The sequence below is a fragment of the Atheta coriaria genome, unplaced genomic scaffold (assembly GCF_025399875.1).
Source record: "Atheta coriaria isolate IRGN ID8LTWV9N9 unplaced genomic scaffold, Caltech_Dcor_3.1 hic_scaffold_6_pilon, whole genome shotgun sequence".
Lineage (NCBI taxonomy): Eukaryota > Metazoa > Arthropoda > Insecta > Coleoptera > Staphylinidae > Dalotia > Dalotia coriaria.
The window spans coordinates 2556084-2573728 of NW_027045448.1; the positions used below are offsets into that span (position 1 = coordinate 2556084).

Sequence of the window (17645 nt, forward strand, 5' to 3'; positions counted from 1 at the left end):
TATTGTTAAACATTGTTAAAATGGTTAAAACTTAAAAAAGATTGGCACATAAACCGATTCAAACCTGACAAGTTATCCTTGTCACCAGTCGAAAATTATTTATTCATCAAAATGTTTGTCATTCATTAAATTTCAAGTAATTTAACATTAAAACAGCAAAATTAAAAGTAAAATGACTATTTCGAATTATATCACGCTTTGAATCTACAACAAGTAGGAATCTGCAAGCGAGGAAAGTAGTACGATGAGTGTTCTGCAGTATACAATCGCTTTTCATCAAAGTTTTTATCGTCAAGTTCTTTCCATGCGAACCATGATTTAATAACTCACCTCTCACGAATCATGGCGAGCAAATTGAAACTCTATATTGGGCGTAGGGTAAGTAATTGTTAATGTTGTACATAAATTTGCGAGAAAACCGTATAGCGAGAAATAACCTCACACTTATTTAGAAATGTTTCTAAGTGGTGTCACAACTTAATCACTGGTGGCAGCACATGCACAAATTTGAATATTGTATTAAAAACTCAAAAATCTTATTAGATTTTTTTATGCATTTCAGATATTAGATTGTATTGGAAAGAACATTACAGTGACATCGTTACAATTAAAGCCAATTATTCAAGTTCAAAGTACAAATTCCAATGGAGTTGTTGAGTTGGCAGTTCCTCTTGATCAACTGGAAGGAATGATTGGTCCTGCAAATTTACAACTTCTCAATTCTAATATAAAACCTGATGATATTATAGAGAACATTGCGACTATTAGCGATCAACGAAAAGGACACAAGAACATTACTTTTAAAATAAATAAAAACATATTTGTCAAAGAGATCGTAGAGCATTGCATTCAGCCCGATGTAGCAACAGAGAAGCAAAATATTGTTGTGGAATTTAGTTCGCCGAACGTGGCTAAACCCTTCCATGTGGGGCATTTAAGATCAACTATTATCGGCAATTTTATTGCTAATCTATATGAACATAGAAAACATAATGTAGTAAGGCTTAATTATTTAGGTGTGTGATGTGGTATTGAAACGAGTTCATTTTCATTCGAAAATATTAATTTCAGGCGATTGGGGCACACAATTTGGTTTTATAAAAGTAGGAATAGAAGAATTGAAGCATAAGGTTGAAGAAATTCAGAAGAATCCGCTCAAAATATTATTTGAATCCTATGTATTTGCTAATAAACTAGGTGAAAAGGATCCCAGTATTTTGGAGCGCGCAAAGCAAGCGTTCAATAGATTAGAAGCAGGCTCAAAGGAGGACCTTGATAACTGGAAGATGTGCATGCAATATACAACCAAAGAATTAGATTCAATGTATCAAAGACTTGGTGTCAAATTTAATGAGTATAACTATGAATCAATGTATAGTGCAGCAGACATTAAGAACGTGCTGAAAGAACTTGATGCGAATAAAATTTTGATGACGCTTGAGGATGGAAAACGAGTGGCGAACGTTAATGATAGAAAAGTCTCAGTTGTAAAATCGGATGGCTCGACTTTGTATTTAACAAGAGATATTGCTGCAGCCATTGATAGACAAAAGAAGTTCTCATTTGATAAAATGATCTACGTGGTAGACAATGCACAAACGGACCATTTTGTGGCGTTGAAGGGTATTCTTGGGCAAATGAAGATAAATTGGGTAGACAGGTTACAGCATGTTAAGTTTGGAAGAATAAGGGGAATGAGCACGCGGAAGGGAAATGTAGTATTTCTCAAAGATATTTTAGATGAAACTCGAGAGTTGACGATGCAAAGACAGCTAAAATCACTGAGTAAGTTTATAAAAATGTGTGTTAATAGAAACTCCTGTCATATTTGTATTTATAGCAACAAAAGCATCCATAACGGACTCTAAAACATCGGACATTTTGGGAATTTCATGTGTTATCATCAACGATTTAAAGCAACGCCGACAGAGAGACTACGACTTTTCCTGGGATAAAGCACTGCAGGTTCAAGGAGACAGTGGCATAAAACTGCAATACACTCATTGCAGACTGTGCAATTTAGAGAAAAACTGTGGCATTTTACCAGCTAGCATTTGCAAACCGGAAATGATTCTGGAACCAGAGGCATTGCGGTTAATCGGCCATCTTGCTAAATATCCTGATATTCTTTCGCAAACGGAAGAACAACTTGAAGCATGTATACTAGTAACTTATTTATTTCACTTATGGTGAGGTTCTTAATTTGCGCTTATTTGGCAACTGTGTCTAATATTGAATATAATCTTTTTGCAGCAATCATATCAGTAAAGCCCTAAAAGTACTCAACGTAAAAGATCAAGAGGCTGTACTGGCATCACAAAGGCTGTTGTTGTTTAAGAACGCCCGAGAAGTACTGCGACAAGGTATGACCATTTTGGGGCTTCAGCCATTGAAGGAAATGTAGTGAACGAAAATAAAATAGTCATTACTTTAAGTCTTTACTTTTGTTCTATGATTTAACGCTTCTTCCATGTGTACTTCTTACGGGCACCTGCTTGGCCTGGCTTCTTCCTTTCTCTTATTCTGTAGTCACGAGTTAACAAGCCAGCTAAAATATTATCAATGATTAGCACATCCTGAAATCAGTTCATGGTGAACGACCTACCTATACGCATTTTTTCTACCATTTCTTCATCTACAAAACTCCTCAATCCCATTGCAATGCCCCAACGTATGGCTCCCGCTTGGCCTGCAGGACCTCCACCTTCCACGTGAGCCTCCACATTCATTTTGGTGTGCAAATTTGTGAATATTAATGGAAACAAAAGCTGCAAAGAGTTGATTAATTTTCAGCGATAATTTTCAACTACAAAACAATCTTAGACGTCATAGGTGTGAGATGTTCATAATTAATGTTTTAATTGACATATGACTTGGACCCATGCGTAAATTAAAGTGGTTTTATTGCGTAATTGTAGGTTTATTTCTTTATTAGTGCATAAGATAACTTGTTATCACTTAAAAACGATGCTAAGGTTGTATTTACAGGTATCAAATATCTAAAGGCACTGACATAGAAACTAGTCATATAACTAATAAATTAATATCACAAATAGAAAATTCATATAGAAAGGCACACTGCATAAAAATTTTCTCTCAACAATGATTTACGAAATATGTGTTCGCATCCTTTTAAAAAACTTTGCTCATTTGTTTATTGCGTTGTTGCGCTTGTATTGCCGTGTACATTTTAATATACCTAGTCATCCAATAAGGCACAGTTTGCAAAATGCACACATACACATGTTGCCAAAAGTATATCGTCAGCAATTTGCAGTGTGCGACGCGCCCTTTTGTGCGAGCACGTTCAGCAATTGTTCAATAACTTGTTGATTGTTATTTAAGGCAATCTTCAACTCTCTGATCTCGCCACTTAAATGTTCAATTTGCTCGGTGCTTTTCTCGACTTTGCTCTGCAACGTCGTCATACTACAGCCGTAATCAGCGAGTATTTCGCTGTTCTGATCGTTGATGATGTTATTGTTCATCCACTTTTTGTGCGCCGTGTACGTCGAAATATGCGTGCCCTGCGACGAGATCGTGTGGCCGTAATGTTTGCGCTGCTTAGCGATCTCGTGGGCCGCCTTAAGAATGTCCCGCGGAAGACGCTTTTCCCTTGGGTTGAGCGGCTTCACATTCAACACCACGCGGTACGCCTTCGGCGAGACAAGCGCCGTCCAATGTAGCAAATTGAGTAGATATGCCGGCAGATAGCCGTTGAACAACGCCAACTCCATATACGAAATAAGCTTCGTCTGACGCACCAACTTGGATAGTCCGGCGGTTTTTTGCAGCCCCTGAATGTCGTGTACAGCGATACCAACGAGCAAATTCATCAGTATGACGGTAACGAATAGTAAAAATAAGACAAACGTCACTTGGGCGCTAATTTCGAGCAGGAATGGCGGGTCCTCAGGGTCGTCGTCGACCAATAAATCTAAGCTCAACTCGCCCGTCATCATTACCAACACTGTTATTAGACCTATAAACGGATTAGCAAATGTGGACGAATCCGGAAAGATGACGCAAAAACTGATTGTAAAGCCTATGAGTAAACATGAGTATGCGAGCAATAATTTTGCAAATTCCCCTTGCACGCGGGTATACATTGCCACGTAAGAGCCGAATACAGGCAGCTGACCTATCATCAACATCAAATTGGTCCAACCGAATAATACAGCAAATGCTCCCACGTGATTTTGCCACGTGTATGTGCGTCCGGTGTAAATAAAAGAAATAATAAATACACTAGCGATGACAGACCATTCAATAATATTTTCAGGGTGCGATAAATATTGTTTCACAGTGGGATAACCAGCTATTCCATAAACTTTCCTCAAAATTTCGCAGCATGTTATCCCAACCAAAACAAACCATTGCATTTCGATGACAAACGGGTTATTCCTCAGCATATGTCCCATCATGGACTTTTTCTCGCATAGTTCGATAACATTCTGCGGCTGACTTTCATTCATGTTCTTGCCGTGATTGTAACAGTTGTGTGCCAGTGCGGTGAGGACGTATAATGATAAACTTAAAATAAATATCAAACAAAACAGCATGCGCGCGATGTAGAACTTCCTAATGCGCTCCCATTTCAAATAGAGAAACGCCGAACACAGCGGATGCAATAACACTTCCTTCTGCCCTTCATCGACGAATGTGTTTAAAAAGCTGATTTCTCGCGGGTGACAGTGTTGTAGAATGCTTCGAAAATCAAGGCGCAATTCCACCTCTCTGTTGGACGACTCCGGATGGTGGTGCAAACTGATCGCCGAGTCCAACTTCTGTGTGACCATTGCCAAGGATGCCGGCGTCTTCCTGGTGATTATGCCCAGGGCCGTCATACCAAACTTGGATTTTGCTGTTACATCAGCTCCGTGGTAAATAAGCACTTCGACGCATTGGCTGAGTTCGTTTAGCGCAGCGATATGCAACGGAGTGTAACCGTACTGATCCTTAAAATTCACGTCGGCGCCCCAATTAATTAAGATTTCTATGATATCGTATGAACGCGTCGCCTTGCCTACAGCGGCGTGCAGTGGTGTGCGTTGATCAACGTCTGGTATATTCGGGTCTGCATTACCTTTGCGCATTAATATTTCGACGCAATCAAAAGCCTGTGCGCGTGCTGCCAAATGCAATGGAGTCTGGCCACGATGGTTGCGCACATTAGCATCAGCCCTTTTTTCCATAAGTATCTCAATACATTCTACGTATCCGCCCTCGGCGGCTAAGTGCAACGCTGTCAGATCCTTTTCTTTCGTTTTCGCATTCACATTGTTCCCCTTCGCTTCAAGCATAATTTTTAAGCACTGCGAATGCCCAAGGTCGCCAGCAAGATGAATCGGTGACATTCCCGAATATTCCACTTGACCCACATCAGCGCCTTGCGCGGTGAACAAACGGACGCACGCGATCGCATTCGCGCGGACCGCGCAATGCAGGACGCTTTCGTGACAATTGCTCGGATTATTCGTGAGTGCGCTCACCTTTGCGCCGCTGCTGAGCAAAATCATCGCCGTCTCAGGACTGTCGCCAAATGCGGCGCAGTGAAGCGGCGAATAAGCCTTGTAGGTAGCATTCACATCAGCGCCCTTCTGAATCAAATATTGAGTACCCGCAATATCACCACTAAACGCTGCCAAATGCAACGCACTCAAACCTTGATTAGGCTCGTAATAATTCAATTGCGCTCCCATATTTAAAAATCCTTCCAGGATGTCCCACCTTTTCATAAAAGCAGCCCAAAGGAAAGCAATGTTGATTTCCACTTTGGTGGCGCCAGCAAATGCATCATCTAGCGTGTCCTGTTGAATCTTTTTGCATTCAATGTCGTCAAATAGTTGATGTCTCCCCGAAGAACTTTTCAGATGTTCCAACAAGTTCATCTTTATGGTATCGTGACATATCTGCACAGTGAGCTCGTGGTTCATCGAAAATTCCTCGAAGCTTTCGTATATATTGGGGGTGTGATCCGCGGGAGGCGACGGCCCACATTGCATATACTCGAAATCGTCAGAGGGATAATCCTCCTCCAGCATTTCCTCCGGATCACCGCGGTTACGCTTCCATTTAATAAGCATTGATGCCGTGGGTGTTTTGTACAACGGAAAGGACTCTACCTCAGCGTTGACACTCACCGATCGACCCAATTTCTTATTGGAATGATTCGAATCTTGGAAGCCAAGGTTGTCCATTTTTAATGTTGAACTGTCTTTCGATGCAGACACCATTTATGATGTATCCTGCAAATAATTTTTTCAAAACCGTAAAATAATTTGTATTTTATTTGGTTTAAACTTTTACAACAACGACTTATCTATAAATAGCAGATTGTATTGACATAATTTGCCAAAATAACTTAGTTCAAGAAACACTTCTTTATGGAAACCCTACTTAAGTCGCAGTTTCTATAATTCACGAGTCCAATTATCGTCGCGTGCCACTTCTCATTTTTGAACTTAATGTAAAGACCTACTTTTCAACGGCTTATCATTGGCACAAATGATCTTTTTATGCCTCAATTATTTCACGTAAGTTTATAAATTTGGCTCAATACAATTCTACAGTAGACTAGTCCTAGAGTAGTAGTTTATCTTTATAAAATATACATTTTCGGTCATAACCCGAAACATTCGCCTACAGGCTTCCAGTAAATGACACATAGCTCAACAAGTTAACGACCTCCAGCCTAGAACAGTTTAAGATGACTGTTCATGCATAAACATAACTTAAAAACTTTTTGTGGTACCGGAAGAAATCGCAAAATGTCTTTAACTTTACACGTTTAAGTTGACTCACGGCGTAACAATTTTAATTCTTTGTTTCGCAGTCGTTTCTTCCTTACCATTTAACTTGCTGTGCTACAGGTTGGTTTCTACGCAGTATTCTTTACAAGTAAATAACGTTACATCCTAATAATTAACCGAATGAAATTGTAGACTGTTGTAGACCATTCATGTTTATAAAAATAAATTGACATTGACTCGTGCTCATAGAATTGATAAATCAATCCCGGAAATGGCGTTGAAAATATAGAGGCCCTGAATGCTGATTACAGCAACATTTTATAGGTGTGCAAAGCGCCATTGTATAATCAAATCGTTAATGCTTAATTATGGGAAATTCAAAGCACTCATTCATCTTCAACTAAACGGTCACTCGTGTTATCCAATCAATGAATCATTTACCTGAGTTGCGCAATAAATCCGCGATCAGTTCCTGTTGAACGTACTTTTAACGCAAGCAAAATACTCGCGGTCGTAGTCCGAAAATATTCGCTGAATAGAAAGACATTTGGCACATCGCGCATATCGACTCAATTGCTCTTTTCAGTACTGCGGCTCAAGAATAATAACTAAATTAAATTAATCGAGTGTTAGTAGCTCAGCAGGACAATTGCGAACGCGATGTGCACGTTATATATCGCAAAACATTCCTCTCTTTCAACTTGCGATATTCTCGGCTCAACCTTGGAGCGCACTTCGAATGTCTGTGAGATGAGACACATACTGCATAATGCAATTATTTACTCTTGGGAAATATATAATATCTTTCTCATTCATTAATTCATGTTTTTCAACCGTAATCAAATTACCGTGTTGTTTTCTTGAAAGCCTAAATTATAGAGTGTCAAAGTTGAAGTGATTACCGAGAAGTGTCCGTGTTGTTGATAAGAGGCGCGTTGCAATGCGTCTAAGTGTAGCGGGTACCGGACATAAAAATAAATTCACATTTTGATTTCGTGACCTTCCATCTCAATTACGGATGCTGAAAGTAATACGAACTTGCGCATATTTACAATCTATCTAATGGGCCCTTGGCATCATCAAGCATTTCTTCGATAAGTCATTGTTGCATTGTAAAATTTCAAAACCAAATAAAACATATAAACATTGGAATTTAAGGTACCGTTAATTTCATTGTTTAAAAATGTTAAAATGCAGTATTACTCACCATTTAATTAAACGTAGCACTATCACTTTCACATGCGGAAACGACAACCACCTCCGTATCTTTGGCACTCGACCGGCGAAGTCGCAATTAAAAGTTTCGAACGCATCATTTTCCAGTTACGTTGACGGTGTATCTGAATCTTTATCAGTTTTATTCGAGTCCAAGAAACTAGTCCGGGCAGCCTTTTGTATGTTATTGTTGATCCAATTGCGGCGAATGCGTCACACTTGATTTTAATTTAAAACGGTTGTTTGTTATACTCGACTTATTTTTTTATGTTTATTGCTTCTGTATGCAAAAGTCGTACTCCAAACGCAACTTATTAAATATGTGTTTCCAAAACTGCGGTATGTAGCAACACACTAAAACCAGACGATCCAGGGTTTCATCGCAAAGTTTCGCTCCACTATGAAATTATAATAACCGTTATCTCGATCCGGGTGCGAGTAAACTTCGGCAATTCGAATGCGACTTTGTCGTCGGTCCAGGCGATCAAAGTGCAAATTGTTAAATTAGAATTTAGTGCACACCGTCGGACACGTTCACGTGTAGCATGTGTGCGCGCGAGTATTCCCAGAGGCAGACAAACGCCACCACGAGAAACGACTTTGACTACTCCGACGGTGATTTCGACGTTCTGTTCGTGTGAATGGTGCACGGAGTTTAATATCGCAACTGTGGTGCGTTTTTTTTTTCGCACTCCTCAAAGGTGGGGAGGGATTTTTATTTGATTATTCCGTTGTTTCGCTAAGTGCCGAAACAACAATTCACAAATTGCACCTTGACTACTCTTGTAAAGTTACAAAATTATGAAAACAAGCAATTTGTCCTGACAATTTTGAATTTAAAATTTATAAAAGATTGACACTTCTAAGAAATGTATCAGAGCAAAATTTCCTCTGTAAATAAAATGTAATAACCACACTGGATTAACTTAATGAGATTAACCATAATTATATCATCCTTGAAGCAATAAACCGGCTAATCTTAAATACACTAGGAATATGTATTTGATGTGCATCAATTTGTGACGCTTAAACCGGCCACTAATTAAACTTTTCTGAACTTTTAGTTCCAGAAATAAGTGATTGAAATGCAAAAACATACAAATAAATGTATATCAACAACGAATTTAAAGTCATTGTAAGTTGATAAAATCGCCGACCTTAAATAATTTATTATGAATACGGCACTGCTAAACTTTATTAACAATGACTCTCGGTAATTACCAGCCGTCTATCTGGCAATCAAGCAACAATAAAAGTAATGAATCTTGGTGTACAAAGTGTTTCGATGGTAAACCAAACATTGACGCGCGGAATTATTAATGTGAGAGACTGTTACTAATTATAATGTATACAAATTTAACACAGGAGACGGCCGTCATTAATTAATGTATTACACAATCTCACACCGTGACTCTCCATAGAAATGAAATACGAAAATATCACTCACCTGTTCTCTGCAGTAAGTATCTGCAAAATATCTTATATCCTGACCATTGATTGTGATTATACCAGTTCCAGGACTCCTAACGGTAACGTGTCCACGTGCTTTCTTCCGCAAACACTCTGTAACAAGGAAAAACTTAATAAATCAGAAACCAAAAGAATAAAATAAATAATTATTCACCATAAGTTGTAATAAATGCACTTCCATCAGCTTCATATTGTGGTTTTGGAATTACAGTGCTCTTGGCCTGACTCATTAGGGGTTTTCGGTAGTTCTCAATAAATTCAGCAATTCGATACGAATACGGCAAAGCAAACAAGCGTTCCATTGTCACTAGAAATGATTTGTATTGTTTTTCTGTTATTGTTTCAACTAATAACTTCTCCAGTGACAGTTTATCAATCCATTGATAACCAGATTCCTGCCTGTGGTAACAACTTCATTATATAAACAATAACTTCTTATATATCTTACTAACATTTGTAAATTGACATCTGGCTTATTATTTTTCCTTAGCATAGCATCCTCAAACCTATTTAATTCAATCATGTGATGAACTGCATCCTATTAGGAAGAAACACATTTAATCACTGTTTGTAAAATGCATATGTCAGCTTACATAAAGTAGTTGATAGAAATTGGGTGTTGATGTATAGAACAAGAAGTGATGTGGCCTGCCCATTTCATCAAATTCAGCAGCCTTTCTTGCAGGGAATATCTCCTCTGGAGGCTTCATGATGGGTCTTGCTCTCTTCTCAAACAATCCAGAAGGAAATAGATATGCAATGGCTTCCTATAATGTCAAAAACATTATAAACAATCATTGATGTTATGATAACAATTCACAATTATAAACATACATCTACATCTTCCTGGGTAAAAGTTTCAGGATTTTCACCCATCATATTGGCTAAATGTCGTTTACCAATTTGAAACTTTGACTGTTGATCCTTCATAAATTCATCATGTGCTCTAGCACGTTCCAAGTATGACTTCATTGCTTTAGAAATTTCCTTCTTCTCTGCCTCATCTTGAGTTGCGACTTGACTTGAGCTGGCAGGCAATGAATAGCATTTATTCTAAAAATTTTAATAACATGTAATTTTAACATAAACAAAACTATACTTGTACATACCGAGCTTGTAAGCTGCCGATTTAATTTAAAATAATTTCGGCCTAGTTGCCGTAACATTTTAAATAATTGTCTTGTGTCTAAAGAGCTACAAAATGAAATAAATATAACCTAGTACACAGCACATGGAATAGTTTATTGAGTAGAAAGTAGATGGCGCAAAGTGTACCAAAATAAAAATAAAACCTGATAAAATTTAATAAAATGCATACATCTAATTGATTTTTTACATATATTAACATAAAATAACTACATATAGCAATTATTATGTATAACAATATATTAAGAAAATCAGAAACTATGTACCTTTCATAACTTTTGTTAGTGTTGTTTGTCATTTTAAATAAACTCAAAACTTTTCCAACGCTATTTAAATTTTCTCATTTGTTTGAAATAAAGATATTAGAATTTTCAATAAATAACCGTAGATCATAAACTTTATTTTCCACTGGCACACATATTTATACTTTGCAGCCATGTGATAAAAGCGTCTCGAGCACGTGGCGGTGACATTTTCGCCTAGGGTTTTCCCATTTTTCCAATATTATCATAAATTGCAAGTAGTTACAGTGTCGCTGGGATAAGCAGCACTTGCAGGCTTTCTTAGTACGTAAAGTGCATAAACTAACACCTGAAGTAATCGATTTACGTATACGACAGTAGCACCAAAGCGCCGCTGTGCGCCGACGACGCTGACGTCTTAGTCGGTCTGGTCTACATGAATGTGACCTGCATGAACGCCTTTATGATCACACCTTCCACCAACTTCCTATATCTACCTAATGCTGTTGTCCTTTACGACACCCGCATGTGTATAAAAATATATCGCTATTTTTTCGGTTTGTCATCATGCACACCGCAAAATGTACACTTTTTACTGAGATGTAGACATTAATACAGAGTGAAATAGTTTATGGTCGTTATACTTCTTTAACAAGGTAGACAAAGTGGTAAACTTTTTGTTAACAACTTGGAAAATCATGAATCAAACGAACAATGCACTTGAAAATGCTCAAGTGTAGTTTAATTGTAGTTTATATAAGAATCGAAGTAAAAAAATGTGTTTTATTATATTTTGAGCGTAATTTCAGCGAAAGTTATTTAAAAATTAGTTAGTAAAATATTTTTGAGTTGAAATATTTGATTGATGATAACGGTTTGATATCATGTATCAATTTAACTTTAAAAATTGTAAATTGATGTGGGCCTAAAAAAATCCCTTGCACTTTCTCCCAAGTATGATAAAACTGAAGGCAAGACCTCTCAAGACATAATTTATCCATCGCCACCGATGGAAAATCAGTAGAAAGTTGCGTCCGAGCGGCACTTTTTCGAAACATAGCCCACACAGCCGCCCCCTAACAACCGTCGGCGCCCGATACCCTACGATGGTGAAGAACGACGTGCCTCGTTCGGCCGTGGATCGCGGAGGGCGAGAGCGTGGCGCGCGGCGCGGCGTCGCGATGCCGGCCTCCTAATCGATATAACAGTCTGACACAAGTCTCAACATACATGCACGCGTCTGGGGCTGGTTGTGTGCCGTACGTGTGCACCGCACGCATCCACGACGCCGCGATCTACGCTGCCTCCAGTCGATATATTAATGTGAAGCGCGGCGCAAAACTACGGCGACAATCAACGACGCAATTACGCCGCCGCCCGGCATGTTTTATTTTCATTCGGTTTCGTTTGTGCTTTGATTTCTCTGCGTGTGAATGCGAGCGCCCCACCGTGTGCCACATTCGCGAGGATTCACCAGGACGACAGCACTCGTCCATTCACTCGCATAACCTTAAAATAAAAACAATCGTGTCAGTGAACCCTTAATATCTGATGTGCAGGGTGTAAGGTGTGAATATACGACCACCCAAGATTCTACACCTACAACTGTCAAATTGCATTACAATGTAAGAATACACCCTAAATTAATTAAAAGACATGATTCATCGAAGAGTGTAAAAGAAAGGAAACTGTAAGACTATAATCAGTGTAAAAGTGTATTTATTGTGTGCTGAGTTTACAACTAAACATTGTATTTGTAATGTGTTACACAAATGTCAAGTGGCACGTTGCTAAAGGTCTCGGGCATCTCGGGCATCGCGCACGAAGGACGAATACTCTTGGGTTAGCTCCTTTCGCCGCAGCAAAGGGTTAACAGCAGCGAATTAAGGCCGATTTTAACAACGCCTGAAGCACCTCTAAAAAGCCGAAAATCGTCTTCTTAATTACCGTGTCTGGCGTTATTGTTATAATTATTTCAACTTTATTCTAACTTTCATGAATTTAATGTTGAAAGTTTACCCTTTTTCGTTTTATTCGCGAGTGAACATTTCACGAAGAAGACTAGGCTGTTGGAGAAGTTCTGAACGGTATTCTTTTAAAAACTGGGTGATTTAACGTTTTATTTCTTAAAGTAGGATAGTAAATTGTTATTATCCTTTAAGATATAGATATAATTATACGAGTATACCGTGGAAAGGATTGGAACTAAATTTAATGGCAATAAATAAATGTTAAGCATTACTAGGTACTACATAATTCTATCTACAAAATTTAATATCCGTGAACTTAACGAAATTGTGACTGGAGGCTTGAACAAAATTGAACTTCGTCATTATTAAGGTAAGAAATTTAATATTTTTACATTAAAAATGTAGTATTTTGGTATTTAATGCGATTTACAAAGGCAAATGCAAAAATTTATTTGTTAATTTATAGTCTTGACAATGCGCCGGAAATAAGAATTAATTCTTAAATTTAACAAATAACATATTTATATAATATTTATAGTTTTATGATAATAACCTACTTTGCACATACTCAATACAAAAAAATATTTGAAATTATTTTAATAATAATTTATGTGAATATAACATTTAAAGATCCGTTAATTAAATTTAAATTAATTCTTCCATGCTTAGCAATTAATGATAAGCAAATTTGCTCATAAATAACAATTAGCAATTCGACACTAGAGAGCAACAGTTTGACACCGAATATTTTTTTTATTAGCCACGTGTTAAAATTATAGTTTGATAATTTGACAACTAATTAAAAACTATCAAATTATACCATGTAATCCGCTTATACGAGTATGGTTGCGATCTGATTTGATTTTAAATTATTCACGGCAAACATCATCAGTGATTATTTCACGATATAAATTTGAATTTATCGAAGTGACAAGTGAAGAAAACAGATCCTAAAAGAGTGTTGTTTTTATCAAAAATATATTTATTGTTGATTAATAATTAGTTTATAAATATGTATGTATTAAATTACTCTCAGAATCATTAATTAGTTAAATTTAGTAAATTAAAACTTTGAACTTACATTTTAGGAATGAGCCTAATTTTTTCCTAGCTTAATTAATTATTGCGTTTATTCAAATTTAAGCAAATTTGCAATTAATTAGAAGCTAAAACATGCTAAATATTTATTTTAATGGAATCGGTTCTCTTCAGAGATGGCATCAAACTTATTCTGTTATTATAATTACATTTTTAATTAAATTCTAATTTGTATCAGATTCAGCACGTTTTAATTTAAAATATTTCACTGATGTACAATGACTAGATATTTCCTATTAATTTAATATTTATTGATTCTATAGTGATTATTATTTGACCGGTACAATAATATCTTAAAAGTTGGTGTGTAAAATCATCTTAAATGGGGTTTATTTGAGTTTGAGGTTTCCTCGATGTAAACTAAATTTACTTTGAGGTGAGATATACAAAAATGCAAGACGTATTTTGATGAATATTAATTACGAAATCCAATATATATATATATATATATATCCATATTTTTGCTTTATAACTCACCCATTGTGTTGAAGCTTTTAAAATTGATTCATGTTTCGGGAAATTCTACTGAAAAGGCTGCATGATATCTGCAGAAAGCACAATAAGTTTTTACTTTATTTGGTAAAACGCCAAGGGGTGTATGAAGTCGCTGCCAAACACGACAAAAAAGCAAGGTCGTTTATTGTTAATGATAAAGTTGTGCCAAAACGGAAGCCTTGATATCAAACTAGATTCTGAGATAGTATGTTACATTAAAACAGAAATTTAAAATATAACATTTCTGATTTTGGTGGTAGTGGTAACATTAGATATTAAATTAAATATTAGGTATTGAAGGAATTATATATTATTGATACATTGTCCATTTCGTCTTTATTTTGCAAAGTGTAAAATATAAAGTGACATAACTTATATTTTCGTAACAGGGAATTTTTAATTACACTTTAAATCACTGATTTCCGGTCGACGCAAATAATTCTAAGCTCATGTAAGTAATTTCTAAAAATCTAAAATGTAACACTTTTCTGTTATCATCGTTATACAGAACTTTAAATACAGCTTTTTATAACATGCACTGTAGTTAATCTTTGAATGTAATGCTAACTTTTATAAAGAATTATTGTTTTGATGTAAGATCCGATGCGTGCTTGGTCGTTGACAGAAATACACATTTCATAACGAGTACAATACGAGTAGGTACATAACGTACACATATGCGGAACACATTAAGTAGTCGCACCGAGTAGAAGAGTTAGTTACTTGAGGAAGGGAAATAAGTAAATGACGATACGCATTTGTGCCATTTGAACAAGCATTAGTAATGTTATTGTGCTCTAATGTCACGTTGCTGTGTTTACAAGTAGTAAATCATTTGAATGTTTCCACAATATGTTAAGTTTAAGTGCGCACAGCTTGCTCTATGATTTTATAATAATTTTAATAGGGTAAAGATATCAATTTTTGAAGTTGGGAAATACTTAGAGGGGCAGAATCCTATTGTTGAGAATATCAATATCATTTCATTATAGTCGCGCCCAAAATACAGACGAAGGAAAGGTAGATAGGAAAAAGTTAAAGAGGGTTATGATGAAGAATACTCACATAACCCTCAAGGACTCCATGGCTGCGCCATACTTCCTATTTTATTAAAAATGCTGATCGTTTTTAGCGTGAGTTTAAAAATTAAAATGTAATTTTTTACCAACTAATCAAAATATTCGGCAATAATTTCTTATTCATTGTATACAATATTTATTTCCGCAAATTGTCTGTCATCATCAACTTTCGTCCTTTTTGCTCTTTTTCTTGTGGTTTCCATCTGGTTTCGTATTCTATATTCGCATTAAACTATATCTTCATGGTTAATTGCAGCTGTACACAGATTTTAGGTACAAATTATCATTAGGTTTCACAATATTCTTCGTTGATCACAAAAATACTGCGTACACTATACATACGTTTTTTTTTTCAATATTTTTACCGGCTCATACGTATTATGTAATGCTCAAACTATAGTTAGGACGTATGTATGAATTTGCTAACAAAAACAATATAATTACAAATTTAGTAATAACATTACAGCTTGCCAATATTGATCAAGTACTGTCAAGCGTGTCTTTGAAAAGGCTTGGCTCCTTAACTTCTCGATTGCAGTTGCTTTCTAATGTTGCAATTCATGTACCCCATGCTCATGGCGCTCGAACACAATGACTGATAAATAAATGCATTTGTTTCTAGACAACAAGCAACACGCAAATATAAATAAAATTAAATAAATAGCTTTATTGTTATGTCTGATTTTACTTTAATTGTTGCATATTAACATTGTTGTAGTGTATAGGAGCGTGTAAGAAAGGTTTAATATGCTTGGTAGAGGTGAATTTGCGAATATTACTGCATAGTATTAGTTGAGTTACATGTTCGTCATGTTGTAACAAACTCACTGCTCGAGCATTACGCAAAGATACAAGTTGCAAGGTCAGGCTATAAATCACCGGTTTGATCAGCCTTGTCGTTTATCGGAACTTATGCCTGGAAGCACTTAATTGTTCACGTTTGAAAATTAACGAAACATAATGAAAAGTACAAAGAGTTGCGCCGGTCAAGATAAACTCATCGAGGTAAAACTTCTAAGGCGGAATTTTTATATGTCAAGCATGACTGCACATTGTTATAAAGTATGAGAAGGTATCTTAATAGCTTTCATTACAAAAAATGAAATCTTCGAAGTTTCAATCTTTTATAATAATATTTAATACTTAGGTATTGATGAAAAAAAATCGATTCCTGATAAATGAAATTTACTGCACAGTAAAAATTACATTTCAATTTTCATTGATTCTTATATAGCTGAAAATGATTTTCTATGGGATAATTCATACTATAGATACATTTTTTGCGTTCTTTAATACTGATTGGATGACAAAATGAATAGGGACAAATCTTTATCATATTTGGGATATTTATACTATCTAGAAAGCTAAATATTTGATTTTTATCGAAAGAATGTTGGTTTACTCAAGTTTTATAGTTATACTTCATAAAGTGTCCTACCAAAATCCTAAAAAATAAAGTTTTCACTTTGAAGTAACACAAACAAATGCATCTCTTTGATCCAAGGCCCAAAAAAATACTACCGAAGCACTTTTAGGCGTTAGAAATCATAAATTTCGGATTATTACCGCCTAAAAATACGTTTACTTAGCATTTCACATCTCCCGTGCCCATGCACTTACTATTCACAATACTAACCTCCTAAAATTCCCATCTCATAGATGGGAATGTGAGCAACTTCGGCCCATCACGACTTACCACTTAAGTCTTAAATATTTGTGGAATGAAGATGTGGCGTATCCAAACATACATACGTATAAATAATAACCCAGCATTTAAATGCCTCCCAATGGCAGATTTATGTAAAAAATCCATATTACAGTAATAATTTAATTTAAGTGCAGTCATGCAGATTTACTTAAATTCTCAAAATACTGGATTTTCAACAGATTCCAGTCCCCCTCAAAGGAAAGCAACGGCAATTTCCTTCGTCATTTCGTTTAAGCCTCTCCCCAAGTTCGATATAAGTGAAACGCATTAAGCGGTAGTGCGCAATGGCAAGCGTCGAGGTGTACTCGTATCTCGCTCTGGTGCCGGTCGTTTGGTTTTATTTTAGTGGCTTTGGGACACGTTTTTGTCGTTTTCAAGCGCCGCTAGGCAAGGCGGGAGTGTTTGGGACACTAATGGCACTTTCTAAGTAGGTAGGTAGGTGCAGGTCCTGGTCCAGGTGTAGTGTAGGT

The 17645-nt window shown here is 36.4% G+C and overlaps 4 protein-coding genes across 6 annotated transcripts in view; 2 read left to right on the plus strand and 2 right to left on the minus strand.

Annotated features, from left to right (window-relative positions):
• Positions 1–51: 51 nt before the first annotated feature.
• Positions 52–10699, minus strand: mRpS9 (mitochondrial ribosomal protein S9). 2 transcript variants are annotated; one of them, XM_065305519.1, is made up of 9 exons: positions 10547–10699; positions 10272–10490; positions 10031–10204; positions 9890–9975; positions 9592–9836; positions 9415–9530; positions 2606–2768; positions 2443–2548; positions 52–698 (listed from the first exon to the last, which is right to left on the minus strand). In XM_065305519.1, exons 1-8 carry the CDS (start codon positions 10601–10603, stop codon positions 2457–2459), a joined length of 1152 nt encoding a protein of 383 aa, XP_065161591.1. In that variant the 5' UTR covers positions 10604–10699; the 3' UTR covers positions 52–698; positions 2443–2456. The 2 variants fall into 2 exon arrangements, with proteins under 2 accessions (XP_065161591.1, XP_065161590.1); XM_065305518.1 differs by lacking the exon at positions 52–698 and having other exon boundaries at positions 2162–2548.
• On the plus strand, positions 243–2434 carry ArgRS-m (arginyl-tRNA synthetase, mitochondrial). The gene is made up of 5 exons (XM_065305516.1): positions 243–378; positions 563–1016; positions 1072–1785; positions 1841–2189; positions 2254–2434. Exons 1-5 carry the CDS (start codon positions 343–345, stop codon positions 2402–2404), a joined length of 1704 nt encoding a protein of 567 aa, XP_065161588.1. The 5' UTR covers positions 243–342; the 3' UTR covers positions 2405–2434.
• Positions 2900–9396, minus strand: wtrw (water witch). 2 transcript variants are annotated; one of them, XM_065305505.1, is made up of 2 exons: positions 7960–9396; positions 2900–6248 (listed from the first exon to the last, which is right to left on the minus strand). In XM_065305505.1, exon 2 carries the CDS (start codon positions 6234–6236, stop codon positions 3264–3266), a length of 2973 nt encoding a protein of 990 aa, XP_065161577.1. In that variant the 5' UTR covers positions 6237–6248; positions 7960–9396; the 3' UTR covers positions 2900–3263. The 2 variants fall into 2 exon arrangements, with proteins under 2 accessions (XP_065161577.1, XP_065161578.1); XM_065305506.1 differs by lacking the exon at positions 7960–9396 and adding an exon at positions 7194–7945.
• A 1460-nt stretch (positions 10700–12159) lies between the features above and the next one.
• ckn (CRK like proto-oncogene, adaptor protein) overlaps positions 12160–17645 on the plus strand; it is a 121949-nt gene continuing 116463 nt past the window's right edge. The window contains exon 1 of the mRNA XM_065305790.1: positions 12160–13165. The gene's annotated coding sequence lies outside the window, so the exon portion shown is untranslated. The remainder of the gene's footprint in view (positions 13166–17645) is intronic.